The sequence below is a fragment of the Telopea speciosissima genome, chromosome 10 (genome assembly GCF_018873765.1).
Source record: "Telopea speciosissima isolate NSW1024214 ecotype Mountain lineage chromosome 10, Tspe_v1, whole genome shotgun sequence".
NCBI classification, from domain to species: Eukaryota; Viridiplantae; Streptophyta; class Magnoliopsida; order Proteales; family Proteaceae; genus Telopea; species Telopea speciosissima.
In genome coordinates, this window is record NC_057925.1 from 35,981,279 (window position 1) to 35,996,958 (window position 15,680).

Genomic DNA, 15,680 nt, shown 5'->3' on the forward strand with positions numbered 1-15,680 from the left:
CCTCAGTGATATCATTGAATACAAAGTGGTTGAGCCTTCCTGCATATTCTTAGTTGCTGGCAGGGAGCACGACAATCTTGTATAATACAGTCTTAGGGAACATATTTTTATCTTGTGTTTGATCAAGGCTGGTGGGATTGGTATTTGATCCAATCGGCACCTTGAGGTGTGAAACCTGGGTGGTTCGTTCAAGGTCTCTTTATTCTTTTGATGCCCTACTTTCAAGTTCAATTCAAGTTTTGATTTTTATTCAAGATCTACAATCAAACAAGCTGCTGCCAAGGAAATTCTGCAATCACAGTGAGTTTGAATCATCCCCATCCCCAACAATTCTTCTTCTATTCCTCTAACAGCCCAAACCTTAAATTCCCCCTTTTTATTTTCAATTTTCCCAATACCTAAATTCTGCCCAGACCTAATCAGCCATCCAAATCACACCAGATCGAATTCTCCTCTCATATTAGGGAAATCTCGATCCAAGTTGCTCCCTCATTTGACCATCATAAACCCTAAAAATCCATCTTTTTTCTCTTTTCAAATACCCGAAACCCTAACCCTAACATTGCTGCCGATTCTAATTAAAAGGCCTACATTTGTTAAAACTTAAGAAGACCTTCACTGGAAGGCTCCCCTACATCAACTTAGCATAACCTTACCATTAAACCCTAGGTCCTATTAAACCCTAACCATGGTTTAAAGCATTAGTATGTCTAGTATTGGCCGATACGTATCGGTATCGGTCGGTGCCGATATGTATCGGTATCGGTCAGTACCGGTACGATACATACCGATACATCTTTTTTTGTTTTTTTTTTTTTTTTTTTTTTTTGAATTTTTTAAAATGGACTAATCTCGAATTGTATTGCAATGTATTGACTGATACATATCAATACCATTGATACATCCAATAAAGGGTTCTGTGGGTAGTTTAATACATATCGATATGTATCAATACGTATGGGCCGATACGGCTGGATATATACCAAACATACCGATACATACTGATACCATCGATTCATTCCATAAAAAAAACCATTTTCACTCAGACTCGATCAAGGTTTAAAGTATCGGTATCGGGTATCGTATCGGTCGGACGATTTTAAGAGACGTATCATATCGTATCGTATCAGAGATACGTATTGATCGGTGCAGAAACCAATGAAAATGATCAAAATACACATGGAAATACCCTTTTGGACACAAAAAAACAATATAAACAAGCAATTTATGTCATATCTCGTGCATATACACCAAGAATTGTGAATAATCAATAACCAGACAAGTGTCGCACTTTGAAATTGTTATAAAAGATTAAAAGATGAGATTTCTTACAGGTAGAGTCACTCTATTGCCATGAAGAATGTCGGGGTGGATCGAAGTCATGTCTGTAAGGGTCTTCAAGAATAGGAGTGACTAGGATGATGTTGTGTACTGATCGAACATAAGCACAATACTGAGCCCAGTTGAAATACTGATGGTAGTGACTCTCTCACTCATAGTAGAATCGTGTGTACTGCTCTGGAGTGGCTAATGTCGTGAAAGTACTAGGTTGTGGTTGTGCTTCTCCGTATCCATAACTTCCATACCCTACAGAAACCCCATGTCCATAGCCCGAAGAAGAACTTGATGTATAACGCCCATGGCTTGATGAAGCACCAACATGATCAGAACTAATGCTAAGCGACTCCATGCCACTCATAAGCACATCATCATATGGATTGTGGCCTTTATGGGAATGCTTGCTAGCCTTGCCCTTGCCCTTCCAAGTGTAAGTCTGATGGTGACCACCATGATGAGTGTCTTAGGTAGCATGTGTATCCTGCCTCACATGTGAACTGCATCCCAGCATAATGTTGTGAAGCCTCATGGCCACCATCACCAGCACCACCACTACCTCCAGGACCACCACCACTACCACCATGGCCACCACCACCACTACTACCATCATCATCATCGTCGCCTTTCATCATCATCATCAACATCTTGTTGAGTTCCTCCATACGGATGACCTGACCTCGTCCTCCTAATTAAACCTTCTTCAGGGCTACTATCATCCTCTTCAACATTAGGATAAAGATCTTCTGATGGTGCCTGTGTTTCATCATCATCCATCTGTAGAATGATGTTCTCTATCATTGGATTTGGTTTGGTTGTCTAGCGATCCTCACTTAACTGATCCATCACCAATACCTTGTCGGTATCCGCTATCCATGCTCTAACTGGATCTTCATCATCAAGTAGGTGGTTGATGTCGATTGGGTTGACATCTACATCATTGCCTTCTCTTTCCAACTCTAAATATTTAAGCTTTAGCTTCATGTTGTAATGGACATGTACTAGCTTCTCCAACTTTGAATAACTGAGACGATTGCAGGGTTTGGTGTGTATCAACCCGAATGTACTCCAGCTACGTTCGCAGCCACTAGAGGATGCAGTCAGGGATAACATTCGAATAGCAATTCGAGTTATGTGTGGAGCACTAGTACCCCATAATTGAGCCACCAATCAGCTGCACAATAATAAATGAAATATTAAAAGATAAAACCTTGAAACAAATTTTAAATGACATAATAAATTAGGTAAACCTAACTTACCTGGACGTTGTGTGCCCCTAGCATGGATAGCCATTCTATCAGCAAAACCACAAGTGGTCTCCCGAAAATACTTAACCTAGAGAGGTATTAAAAATTAAAATATTAGTTCACCAATCACCACTGAAACTGTTATTTGACATATTCTTGGTTTCAATCTTTTACACAACTAATGTATTACTAACCTCATCCATGGCAAGTGTGGCCTTGACCACATCTGGCTCCAATCTGTTGACAATATTCCTTAGGGCACTCAATAGATCCGGTCTACACCCTACATCATTGTTGTATTGAATATTCGGATTCAAATAATGTGCTGCACATGGTTTGTAATTGATGGTTAGAAACCTAGAATACTAATAAATAAATAGTAACTTAGTAAGAGTTTAAAATGAAACCAAAGTTTTCTACATAAGGATGAGTTATAAGATTACCTGCCCAATGAACATCTTGAACCAGCATCTTTTCCCATCGATCGGTTATAATCTTCAAATACTTCTTGCTTGATGTTGGGTTATCATCATGTATCTTCTTTTTAACCACTTGCATAAGCCCTATCATCTTATCTATAGTCTGCTCTTTATCCCCATCAACCTCTCGAAGGAAACAAAAAAGTGGGTGCATAATCATATAAAGTCAGCGCATCTGATCCTAAAACTTCGAGGAGGTGACAAGGTCTTGAACATAGCTCCCAATTTTAGACCTTGTATAACTGTTAGTCATCCAGTCAGCAGAGGTGAACATCTTAAACAGTCAATCCTTTCGGGAAATGAGGTTATCAATTGCAATATAATTTGTTGCAAATCTTGTGGTTGCAGGCCTCACTAAATCCCCTCTTGTGTGACTCCTCATCAATGCCAAAACCCAACTATGGTTATAAATAAAGTTGGTGATCTTCTTTGCATTACTAACCAACTGTTGGACCTTTGGCAATTCACCTATGTCCTTGAACTTCAAATCTATACAATGAGCCGCACATGGTGTCAAAAATAGATGTTGCCTCTTCAACATAAGCAACTGACTAACCCTTTTGAAATTTGCTGCATTGTCAGTTACTATCTGGATAACATTTTCTTCTCCTACCTCTTCCACAACTTCATCCGTTAACTTATACAAGTAATGGGAATCTTTGATTTCACTAGATGCATTAACTGACTTGTGGAAGATCGTCTTTCCATCACAATAGATAAGAAAATTAATGATGGATAATCTTGTTGGTCCTCTCCATCCATTACACATGATGGTCATTCCATATAATGGCCACTTCTCCTTGAACCTCTCAAGATACTCGTGCACCTCTTGGACAATATCATCCAAGTAAGGCCCAACAATCTCATAAGGTGTGGGTGGTTTAACATTTTTCCTACACCATTGAATCTCCTTTACCATGGCCTTGAAGTAGGGATCATTGGCCTTATGTGGTCGAATCATGGAACTGTGGAACCATCTGGAGATTGCTCTGCCTATCCTTTTACTAAGTGTTTTGGGTTGAAAGCTTTTTTAAATCTTCTGTTGGCCAGCATCCCTTGGTCGGTAGACATTAGGATCCATGTCTCTGATATCTGGGCTCTTCTTTCTCTTACCTTTACTACTCTTAGTAAACCGGTCAAACATTCCCTTGACACGGGTTGCTCTACTAAGGCTAGCAGGCTCCTTACCTACAAATGGACGACAAGAGGAGCCAACACCAATATCTACAGGGCCCTGACGTTGGGGTCGAGCTGATTGACTTCTTATCAATTGCTCAGCTCTCCATTGTTCCTCTCTTGCTTCATGTCTTGATTGTCTCATCGCCCATGCCAACTCTAGGTCCTCCTCCGCTTCCATATCCGATCTTTCATAACCTTCAAAATCTTCCATCAAATTTTCCACCAATACATCCTCATCTTCATGTGCTTGGGTGGAATTTTTTTTTTTTTTTTGAATCTCTAAATTGTTTTTGCATTGCCCTGCTTAACTCTACAGGGCACTTTGTACACTTGACAACATTTCCATATCCTCCTGCCATGTGTTCTTTTTGCTGAGTTACCCCACCTCCAAGATGTTGAGTGTCACAGAAATTGCACTGTGTATACAATCTGTTGTTGTTTATCTTGGTACAATAAAACCACCCAACATCTTGTTGTCGCGGCATCGTCCTAAACACCAAACAAAAGTAGATAACTATATAAGTATTAAACTATATTAAAATCCACACATCAATAATTTATACAAGTAAAGTACATGTCTATATGATGCATTGCATGCATTGCATGTACTTAGCAAAGTATATTAAGCAAACTTTAAACATTTTGATATATTCCACAATTAGTTTCACATTATTTAATTTTTCAGAAGTAAAAAATATGACATAAGAATACATTAGCATACAAATAATATGAATCTACGTCTTCTCTTGTATTTCAGCCATTGATACATTTTATCAAACTATAATGAAAAAGTAAAGATGAAAAAATCATGAATTTTTTAATTTTTGTGAGTATTTTATAATTTCAAAAAATAGCAAAAAAATAAAAAAATTACATATTATAGGGTAAAAATATAATCTTGATGCAAAGTGATAGATCTGTACATTATGTTATACATATATTATACACATAAGCATTGGTTGAAATTTTTGGAAAAAATAAAAAAAAAATTCAATTTGAGAAGCAATTTTCGGTTTTGGGAGAAAAATGCAAATGTATACAAAGAATGCATCATTAGCTTAGTTTAACCTATTCTCTTTGAATCATAGCAAAAAAAAGAACTAAAATCAAAGATTTGAACAAATTTTTTTTCTTTAAAAAAACCTACCTTTCCCTTCAAGAACACCTTTTGATTTCGAATCTGGGTTGTTGGATGCAGCAAAGGCTGTGATTCCACCTCCTTTAGAATCGTTTTTGCCCAAGGAATTGAAACCCTCAAAAAATTAGGTTAAAAAAATGGGTTTGAAGGTTTGATTTGGGGGTTTTTCCCTTGGCTGGACAGGGCTTTTTTCCACCTGGAGCTCTCTGTATCGTGTTCTGCTGGCAAAACTTAAAAAAACCCATGTGTTTACTTTAAGTGTCGAGACGTATAGGTGCGTATCGATATGTATCGACCGATACATATCGATATGTACTACATATTGATACATACCGATACATATCAATACGTTAAAAAAATAATAAAAAATTTAAAAAAGTATGTCTTGGTTGTATCAATACGTATTGACCATATTGTATTGTATAGATGTGTATCGGTCGATACATATTGATACAATCGAGACATTATATTTTTTTAAAAAATATATACGTATCGGTATGTATCATATTGACACGAACGATTCATTTAACCAAAAAACACCTATTTTGACCTATTCGAACTATCCTGTTCATGGCAGATCCTGGTTATTGGCTTCTAGTTGACCCTTTCCAATCTAGAAGTACATTAAATATATACTAGAGGTACTAATGGGGTGAGTATATAGTTGTATCAAAACAAATTGATGGTTAGATTAGGAGAAACAAACATGAACAGAAATAGAGAGTAGGAAGAAATCAGAAAACAAAAAGTAAAGAGAACTGGGATAACTTCCAATTTACCAGTCTGATGACTTCCAGGTTTGGGTTGAGTGGATTATAAGGGAAAGGGATTAACATATCCAAAACTTAGTCCAATCTGATGGTTAGATATTCTGAAATCAGAGACTAAAACTTCAGACTTAGATAATGGAAATAACTCCTATCGCAAGCAGTATATTATTAGTAGATGGAAGAAAATATAAGAGCAGCAATAAAGGATTATTAAAACACAAAATAAGTTTAGAAATCATCCATGGAGGCCATGGTAGAGAGAGATTAACTGCTGGAATTTCTGCAGAACAGGAAAGGAAGAAGAAGAGAAGGGAAAGACGAAGAAGAAGGAGGAAAAGAGAAGATATGGCTTAGCTTCACCACCAAACTCTGCAGTTGGGCTTCATCAGCTTGGCTGCAACTGAATCACCACAGTTGAACACACTCACATGGAGCATAAAATCATCAGAGAGTCAAAATCATGTGCTTGCTGCCCTTTTCTCTTTATTTTATAATTTCCAATGGCCCGAATACAAAATCGAAACTCTCCCATGCCACTTGGCTGCCAAGGGAACTTTAGAATGGAAACCTTCTAGAGAGAATCCATTGCTAGTACATTGAAAATAGAAAGCAATAAAAATAGAAACTAATGCGTAGTATAGCTTAATCACTAAGTAGCTTATTACATGAAATTAGAAACTAGATAAGTAGTAACTACTAAGAGATCCTTGCAGCTCCAAATCTCCAACCAACACAAGCTGGCTTCATGGGGCCCACCAAGTCATGCACAAGCCTAAGCTGGCTACAGAAGCTTGGTCTAGATGCTGGTCCAGTCACGGACCAGAACCAGAACCAGGACCATGGCTGGTTTTATGAGCCTGGTTCTGGCCTAGGACCTTAACCATGGTCTGCTGGCCTAATCTCTTATTCCTATGTGCAGACACCACTCTGCAGATTTGATGTTTGAGAGGCTTTCTTGAGTTTTTTTGGGTGAATAAATAAATTCATTACCAAAGTGAGAGAAAAAATACAGCAGCTCCCTTAGGGAGCAAAGAGGAACAGAAAAGAAGAGCCAAATCCTCAAGAGGAGGATCGGAGGGAGGTGGAAGAGAGACCCCACCAAATCTGCTGATGAGTTCGCGATTTGGAGGTCCATTTCCTTAGGTTACGCTCCATCCAGATGTGGTTGATGGTCGCACAAAAAGCTAACTTTCCAACAGTATCACAAATTGAAGAACCAGCAAAAGTCATGTCAATCCAAAGCTACTCTCTACTGAAGGGAAGAATTCTTCGACTTCTAGGCCAACATTTAGCTAAGACTCCCTTCCAGATACCCAAAGAGAAAGGACACACAAAGAAAAGATGGTCAGTATCTTCAACATTCTTCCAACAAAGGCAGCATGAAGGGGGGACATCAATCTAACGATGACGGAGGAAGGACTGCGTTGGAAGACAATTGGAGGGCGCTCTCCAGGCTGTGAAGTAGTGCCGGGGAATGTGATGCTTGAACCATAGAATATTTCTCCAGGGGACCAAAGGATTTTTGGAGCGGATGTGATCCCAGGCAGCTTTAGCACTAAAGGAACCCGAAGAGGAATGCGCCCAAAAAACACAATCACCTCTCCCAGATGGGCTTCTAATGATGGAAGGAAGAGCTGCCCAAATGCTGAAAAGCGACTGATGGGAGGAAGGCTGCGGAGTCCAACCATTGATGCCAAGGATAGTAGCAACCTTCGACTGTCTAGAAAGGCCTGATCTGTATATAGCTCTGGGGCTGACAAGGTGGAGAAGGATGCCCATGGGGTGCCAATAATCCAGCCAAAGGGAAGTAGAGGTGCCATCCCCAATGTGGGAGCAGATAGATCCTTGAACTAGGGAGCGAGTAGCTAAAATCTTGCGCCAGACCCAAGAAGCATTAGAAGACGGAGAAACAGTCCAGAAAGAATCTTGTTGCAGGTGCCTTGAGTAGATCCAGTCAACCTAAATACTTCTCTATTTAAAGACGATCTTCCAAATCAGCTTGATAATGCCAGCTAAATTAACCTCTTTGATTCTTCGAATACCCAAGCCACCCTCTTTTTTTGGGAGACAGACTGAAGCCCAACTAATAGGGTGAAGGAATCTGGAGGAGTCCGAGCCCTTCCAAAGAAAAGATGCCATTACGGATTCCATAGCCTTGATAGTAGAGTGAGGCAACCCATAGATACCAGACCAGAAAATACAAGAGGATTCCAACACAGATTTGATGAGAACCAAGCGACCCGCATAAGAGAGAAGTTTTCCTTTCCAGAGTTGAAGACGCTTCCTGATGAGATCCAACATATGAGTGCAGTGATGGGCAGAGAGCCCACCAGGAATTAGAGTAAGACCCAAATATTTGACAGGGAACTGGCCAACAGTGAATCCCACTTTCTCAATAAGAGCAGCTCTATCCAAATTAGAAACCCCAACAAGGATGAGAAGAGACTTTGATGGGTTTATGCACAGACCCGAGATTAATTGGAAGTGCTGCAAACAAGACATGATGGTTTCAAAGGAGCTGAAGGAAGCTTTGGAGAAGATCATTAGGTCGTCCACAAAAGCTAAATGGGAGAGCTTGAGAGCTTTGCACTTGGGGATGGGAGAAATGAGGTTCTGATCCGTGCAAATTTGAATATCCCTCGAAAGAACTTCCAAAGCCAAAGTGAAATAATAGGGAGAAAGAGGGCACCCTTGTCTGATTCCCTTAGAAGTTGAGAAGTAGCCTGCCGGACTGCCATTTACTAGAGCAAAAAGTCTTGTAGTGGAGATGCAAGCATGAATCCAATGAACAAAAGCTGGCGGAAACCCCATCTTAGTCATCACATTGATAAAAAATCCCATCTAAGGGAGTTAAAAGCCTTGTGAATATCAATCTTCATAAGGGCAGCAGGGGAGTGATTGGCTCTAGCAAAGCCTCTAACAATCTCATTGCAAAGGAGAATATTGTCAGAGATGTTTCTGCCCGGGATGAAGGTTGATTGGTTTTTGTTGACAAGCAAGTCCACAACACTCTTAAGTCTGATGGCAAGGATTTTGGCAATAAACTTGTAGATCAGATTGCAAAGAGTAATGGGCCTGAAGTCTGTCATAACCGAAGCACCTTCTTTTATGGGGATAAGACAAAGGAAAGTGTGGTTGACCCCTTTGATCCAAGAGGGATTGTAGAAGAAGCTCCGAATAGCTTTGATAAGGTCATGCTTTATAATGTCCCAGGCGGCTAAAAAGAACCCCATATTGAAACCACAGGGCCAGGGGTACCATCCACTTTGAGAGATCGAATAGCAGTCTCAATTTCAGCTTCATCAGGAATAGCCCTAAGAGAGGGGGGAGCAGCTCATTTGGGATGAATTTGTTGAGCAGGTTGTTAGGAAAAGGGCCAGGATCATCCAAAGAACCATTGAAAATTTCCTTAAAGTGCTTCACAGCCGTGTCTTTGAAATCTTTGACTCTAGTAATAGAAGAACCATCAGGAGCCCTTAGCATGAGAATATAATTTGCATTTATCCTGGCTTTCAAAGATCGGTGAAAGTAAGCTGAATTTGAGTCTCCTAATTCCAGCCATTTAATCTTGGACTTTTGCTCGAGAAAGCATTCCTCTTGAGAGAGAAGCGAGGATAGCTCAATCGAAACTTCCTTTTCTTCTTCAGCCAAGGCAACATTAAGGATGTGAAATTGGAGCTGCAACTGGATAGAGGAGAGCTTGTCTTTGCATAACAAAACCTGCTGGGAGATATTACCAAAGGAGGTCGTGTTCCAACTTTTGAGGGCATCCTTGACATTTCTACGCTTCTTGGCAAAAGCAATAAGAGGAGAGGAGAAAGCATTTACAGGCTTATCCCAAGCTTCTTGGACAGTAGGCAAAAAAGTTGGGTGAGATATCCACATGTTAAAAAACTTGAAAGGCTTCGGAACAAAGGAGATGCAAGGTTGGATGGTAAGGGTGATAGGGCTGTGGTCAGAGATGCCCGGCGTATCAGAGGTGGCAAGAGATGAAGGGAGGGACGAAAGCCATTCTTCATTAACCAGAATTCTATCCAACTTACAAGTGATGCGGGCGCTACCAGTTCTTGTGTTGTTCTAGGTGAAAGTTGGACCAGTCCATCTTAGATCATTAACCCCTATGTCTTCAATGCACTCATTGAAAGAGTTTATAACATCCATGTCTAAATGATCTCCCCCCAGCTTTTCATGGTTGTACCTTATAACATTAAAATCTCCACCAAGCCCCCAAGGAGCATTTCCAATCTGATTTGCAATGGAGCGTAAATCAGTCCAAAGAGAGCCTTTGAGAGGGGCAATTAGAGGCAAAGACCACAGTGAGGAGGAAACTTGATTGGCTACGAATATCAAGAAAGTTAAGATGCAGGAATTGAGAGGAAGAGGAGATGAGAGAGATATTGTATTTACAAGGGTCCCATAAAACCCAAATTCCGCCATTAGAATGGTGAGGGTAATTGGAGAGGAGAGACCAGCCCGGAGCAATGGAGGCCGAGATTCTAGAAGAGTTGGGCTCCTTGATATGAGTTTCAAGAAGGCAGCAAAAGCTTGCATGAACATAATCTTGGATCGAACAACAACATGCTTTGAGGGGGAATTAAGGCCCCTAGTGTTCCAAAATATGCCTTGATTCATTTAGACAGCGGGGCTAAAGGCAATGAAGGCTCACAAAGCCGAGAAAGAACCGACCTGGGTTGAGAGGAGTTGCGGTGCCGGCGTTGGTAAGAGCTAGCAGGGGAGGGATTAGCCAAAGGGAGGAGAGGGATGTCACGGCCAGAAGGGGAGGTGGCCTGAATCGGGTGTTTAAATTTTGGGTTAGAAGCGGTTTGATGGGTAGTAAGATTTAGAGGGGAAGTTACCCAAGAACCCACATGGGTTAAAAGGGGTCCAGGGCCAAGAAGGGAAGGCTTTAGAGATGAAGTGGGGGCCAGTGGGGGATAGGTGGAGGAGAGAGACAATGGATTACTCGCAAAAGGGGAAAGAGGCGTCAAGCTTTTTGCAAATTCATCCGAGAAGGGAGCACTCGATAAGGAAGAGGGTCTCGCAGAGGGGATAGCATCAAGAGAGGCCGACACGATAGGAGAGTCAGACCTAGGAGCAGGAGAGCCATCACCAAAGAAGCTGGCACGAGGGATCGATGGCATGTGAGATCGACTGCGATCAGAGATCTGGAACTAGAGCACCTCGGGGCAGGCATTAGCATCTGTCGCATCGTCAGAGGACATGATAGAGAACCTGTTGTTACCATCGGGTAAGGACCCAGAAGTAGCAGCGACGGCAGCAGGTTTTTCCTGATGAAGATTTTGGTGCTTGGACCTGGTTTGAGTCCTACCACGCGTAGGGGAGAAGAGCTCAGAGAGAGGAGCTCGAGAAGGAGAAAGCTGGGTCTCTTGGTTTCCATCAGAGGTTGGGCTTGCAACTTTAGAGGCGCAGAGCTTCGAATCATGCCCAAACAATTTGCAGACCAGGCAGTGCGGAGGTTTCCAGTCAAAGTGAACCTCCTGCTTGAAGGAGTAATCGTCGCCTTCATGAACCATGATGAACGAAGGAAGAGGGCCAGCGACAGAGACCTCGATATAGATTCTAGCATAGGCTAACCGATCGTTCCTGGAGGTTCAAAGATCAGAAAATAGGGGGTACCCAGGACTGATCCCACAGTGCTGAGACCTTTAGAATACCAGTAGTGAAGGGGAAGGCCTAGAAGAGAAACCCAGAGAGGGAGCAAAGAGATATCAAGTCGCCGGAGTTGTAGCTGACGGTGCCATTGTCGGAGGAATAATGGCTTCTTTCCCACATGCTAGGGGCCACCTTCAAGAACACGAGACTTGTCCATTTCATCAGAGAACTTAAAGAAAAAGAAACCATTATCAGGAGCGAAATCTCAAGATTCCCCTGAGTACCCCATTGCTTGGAGAGAGAGAGCTTCTCCGTGTGGAATGGAGGTCTAAAGCCAAGGAAACTTCCAAGTAAACAATTCTCCCAGAGCCTTGCTTCGTCTTCGAGGAAACCAGAAGGGCAACATGCAACTTTTGCAGAACCCATAATGGAAGGGGCAATAAAATGCAGAGGAATGCCATTGTAAGCTTTTGGAGACGACCTGAACAACGCACTCCAGTCTGAGGAAGGGACAGGTAAGGGTGGAGTTGAGCCGGAGGGAGGTGGCGATGGGGGTGGAGGCGGAGGAAGGGACAAAGAGGATGGATGTGGCGGTGGAGATGGAGCAGGGGAGGGGGAGGTTCTAGGGGATGACTGCATACCCCCAAAGGGAGGAGGCGAAGGAGGGGAGGTGGAGGCGGAGGAGCTCACCGTAGTTCCGGCATGTCAAAGCTCACCGTCCAAATCCCATTCAGGTAGACTGCTGGTCTTTCTGGATTTGGTGGTTATCAGGTTTGGAGTTCTTGTGCTTACCTAGAGGACTGTAGTTCTCCTCTTGATCTTTGCTCCTCTTATTTTTCTAATAAGTTGTTACTGCTCCAAATAGTCATCACATACGCAAGCAGAAAGTAAAGCATCTCATAATTTCAATTTTTTGTCTTTTAAGCCAAACTGGCCAAGCCCTTGACCTTTTTTATCTTATTGGGTCAGTGGTGAAATGGTTCAACAAGTTGTTGAAATTCCCAACTAGCCCCAACTGTTTAATCAAGGTGGACAATGAAATCTTTGGAATGAGTGCAAATGGGTTGGGTGTCAGCCCATCTGTTTCGGGGTTGAGTAAGGGGTCAAAAGATTTGACTTGTTGGATTGGGGTGAGAAGACCAGTTTTAGTTTTTGAAATGCATCATTTGGTCTGATCTACTAATTATTGGAAGAGGTCAAGAGGTTATATAATGCATTATACTATTCTGTATACTGGTACCTTTATTATTGGAATCCATAATTTTGGATGTGTGAGCAAATGACATTTTTGATTTAGGATGGAAGCAGGTGAGGTTATGATGAGCTGGATTTTGGACTCCATGATCCACAGTTTCGAATGATCTGGTCAATGATTGCTGTAAAGAACATAAGTTGGAATTCTCCATTTTTTATCTTCATTGGGTCCAGATAAGAACTTGGATGTATTTACTGATATGGATGGGTTCGGAAGGTATTCCTTTGTAATTTGTGTGAGAGACATAAAGAACACTTCAATATTAACTGTGGCAGTTTTCTGTCACCCCCATTTTGCATTCTTACCCATATCAATAGGATCATGATTTTCTATATGTAGAACAGTAGCTTGTGCAATCTTAGAATCAAGAGAGGTATCATTCATGAAATTTTTTATTCTTTCCCCCCCCCCCCCCTCTTTTTTAGTAGATATAAATTCAAGACTCTGCTAACCCCAATTTCAGGAACCTCTCAAACGAAACAAATTTGAATATTCTTAGTTTTTAATTACTAGACTTCTGGAATACATAATATCCTTCCTTTAAGTAATTTGAGTTGTCTTGGCAGGCTGAATTGCTAAGAGGGCTTGAAACAGCTTTAGGTTCACCCTTCAGTTCGGAACCCTTATCACCATCTCCAAATCCTCGAATTATTGTTATCAGTGGACCTAGTGGTGTTGGCAAAGATGCTGTCATCAAGGTATCTAATTTCGTTTCTAAGCATTTCAATATTTACCACTCATATTTGTATTTAGTGGGTATAGAATGCTGATTGCTTGAGGATATTCAGTTCCACATGTTGGAACCTCGTTAATAAATGAATTTATCAGACAATTGAAGTTGCTGAAACTTTGAAATGACGACTTTCGTGAACATCAGTGTTGGAATTCTCATAATTTATATTCTCATACTCAACAATCTCTAATTAGTTTGTAGAAATAGTAGGAACTGATGTTGTCTTGCAGGATAAGATTCTTGTGAATTTAGTGAGAATCTAAATTACTAGATTGCCTTTTTATGGTTTGATAATGACACTACTAGATTCTCCTTTATGCTTTTCTTTGATAATTACAATTTAATATTTTTCATAAATTCTGCAATACTACTTTGGAGCATTTTGTCTATAGATAAGCTTTTCTCATGCACCTCACATACGAGAAAACTATGTGTAGAACATTAGATTGATAGATAATTTTATTTTATTCTCAATTCTTTATATATGTATGTCTTTTATATCTTATATCATAAAACTATAAGATCTTATATTCTAGCCTGATTGTGTAAACCATATCCATAAGATATGATTTTTAAAATATATTTTGTAGTTCTAATTATTGGTACCTATAATGTTGACATATAGTCAAAATTAATTACGCCCTATATTAATAAAAATGTGGTTCCATCAACAATATAAATTGTTGATCTAGAATTCTATCTATGATTACTAGCTTTGTGTGGTGTAGGTTCATATGAAAGTTTTGACTCTCACAGTTAGTCTTTGCATCTTGATCATGATTCATTATGTGATATGAATTTCCATGAATTTTTTCAACATGTTTCTGATGTTGGATTTCTAAGAAAAAGCTAGGGTCTGGCATACTAGGGTTTAGATGTATGAAGCTACTGAAACCATAGGTTTTTTGGTGGAAAATATTTTAGGTCAAAGAACTGGGGTTCTAAAGTAGGATTATGTAAATTAGGGTTCTCGTTGGTTTTGGGGTGAATTTTGAAAGGGATGGAGAAGGAGGTTTAGTTATGGTAGCTTGAATTTTGAAAAATCACCCACCTGGATGATCCATAGTTTTTCCCAGAATGGAATAAAATTTTTGATCCCACATGTACAAGCAGTGGTGGGTTAATTAGCATCTCTCCTCGGTAAGATATCTCTCTTATGTTCATATTCTAGTTAGTTTGTCCTTAATCATGGTATTCCCTTTTCTAGTAATCATGTTGTTGGCCGATGTTGCTTTCTTGAGGATTCTATTTATGGTTCGGGAACTCTATATTTTCTCTTTTAGTCAATTTGAGCCTTGGAGGTTTTGATGTTCTAGAACCATTAAGCTGTTCACTATGGCTTAAGGTGAGTAAGTTTGGTCAAGATATCGAATAATGATGCATTTCTAATTTTATGACAGAGATTACAAGAAGTTCGGGAGGGTGTTCATTTTGTTGTCACAGCTACAAGCCGACCAAAACGACCAGGTGAGGTGGATGGAAAGGATTATTATTTTGTTTCAAAGGAGGAGTTCCTTTCAATGATCGAAAGGAATGAACTATTAGAGTATGCTCTGGTGTATGGAGATTACAAAGGGATCCCAAAGCAACAGGTATTTGGCTTCTTCAGTACTTATTATGCTCTTTAAGTTTAATTTTGAGCAACAGAACACAATCAGTTAAAAGGATATGATTACATTTATGGATAAAGTAACGTGGCATTGGAGGGTGGGGGTTATTAGATGTTTCTCTTATGTTGTTTTGCAGACAAGTAGTTGAGTATCTTTGTGTAGGAATTTTTCTGTTGTTGCTTGGTCTCATGTGATTTTGGGTACCTGTTCTCTTCTCTCTTTCTGTTCTAATGAAATGTCCCTTTTTGCTGATCCCTTCCCTCCCACCCACCCCCCCAAAAAAAATGTGGTGTCTCTGTTCATCTTCACATGCATGAACTT

General features: G+C 40.4%; 1 protein-coding gene across 1 annotated transcript in view; it reads left to right on the forward strand.

Moving 5' to 3' along the window:
- The window catches only part of LOC122643902 (guanylate kinase 2, chloroplastic/mitochondrial), a 67,626-nt gene that overhangs the window by 31,581 nt on the left and 20,365 nt on the right, over positions 1-15,680 (forward strand). The window contains exons 3-4 of the mRNA XM_043837476.1: positions 13,583-13,714; positions 15,150-15,341. Of these exons, the coding sequence (XP_043693411.1) occupies positions 13,583-13,714; positions 15,150-15,341 (324 nt within the window). The remainder of the gene's footprint in view (positions 1-13,582; positions 13,715-15,149; positions 15,342-15,680) is intronic.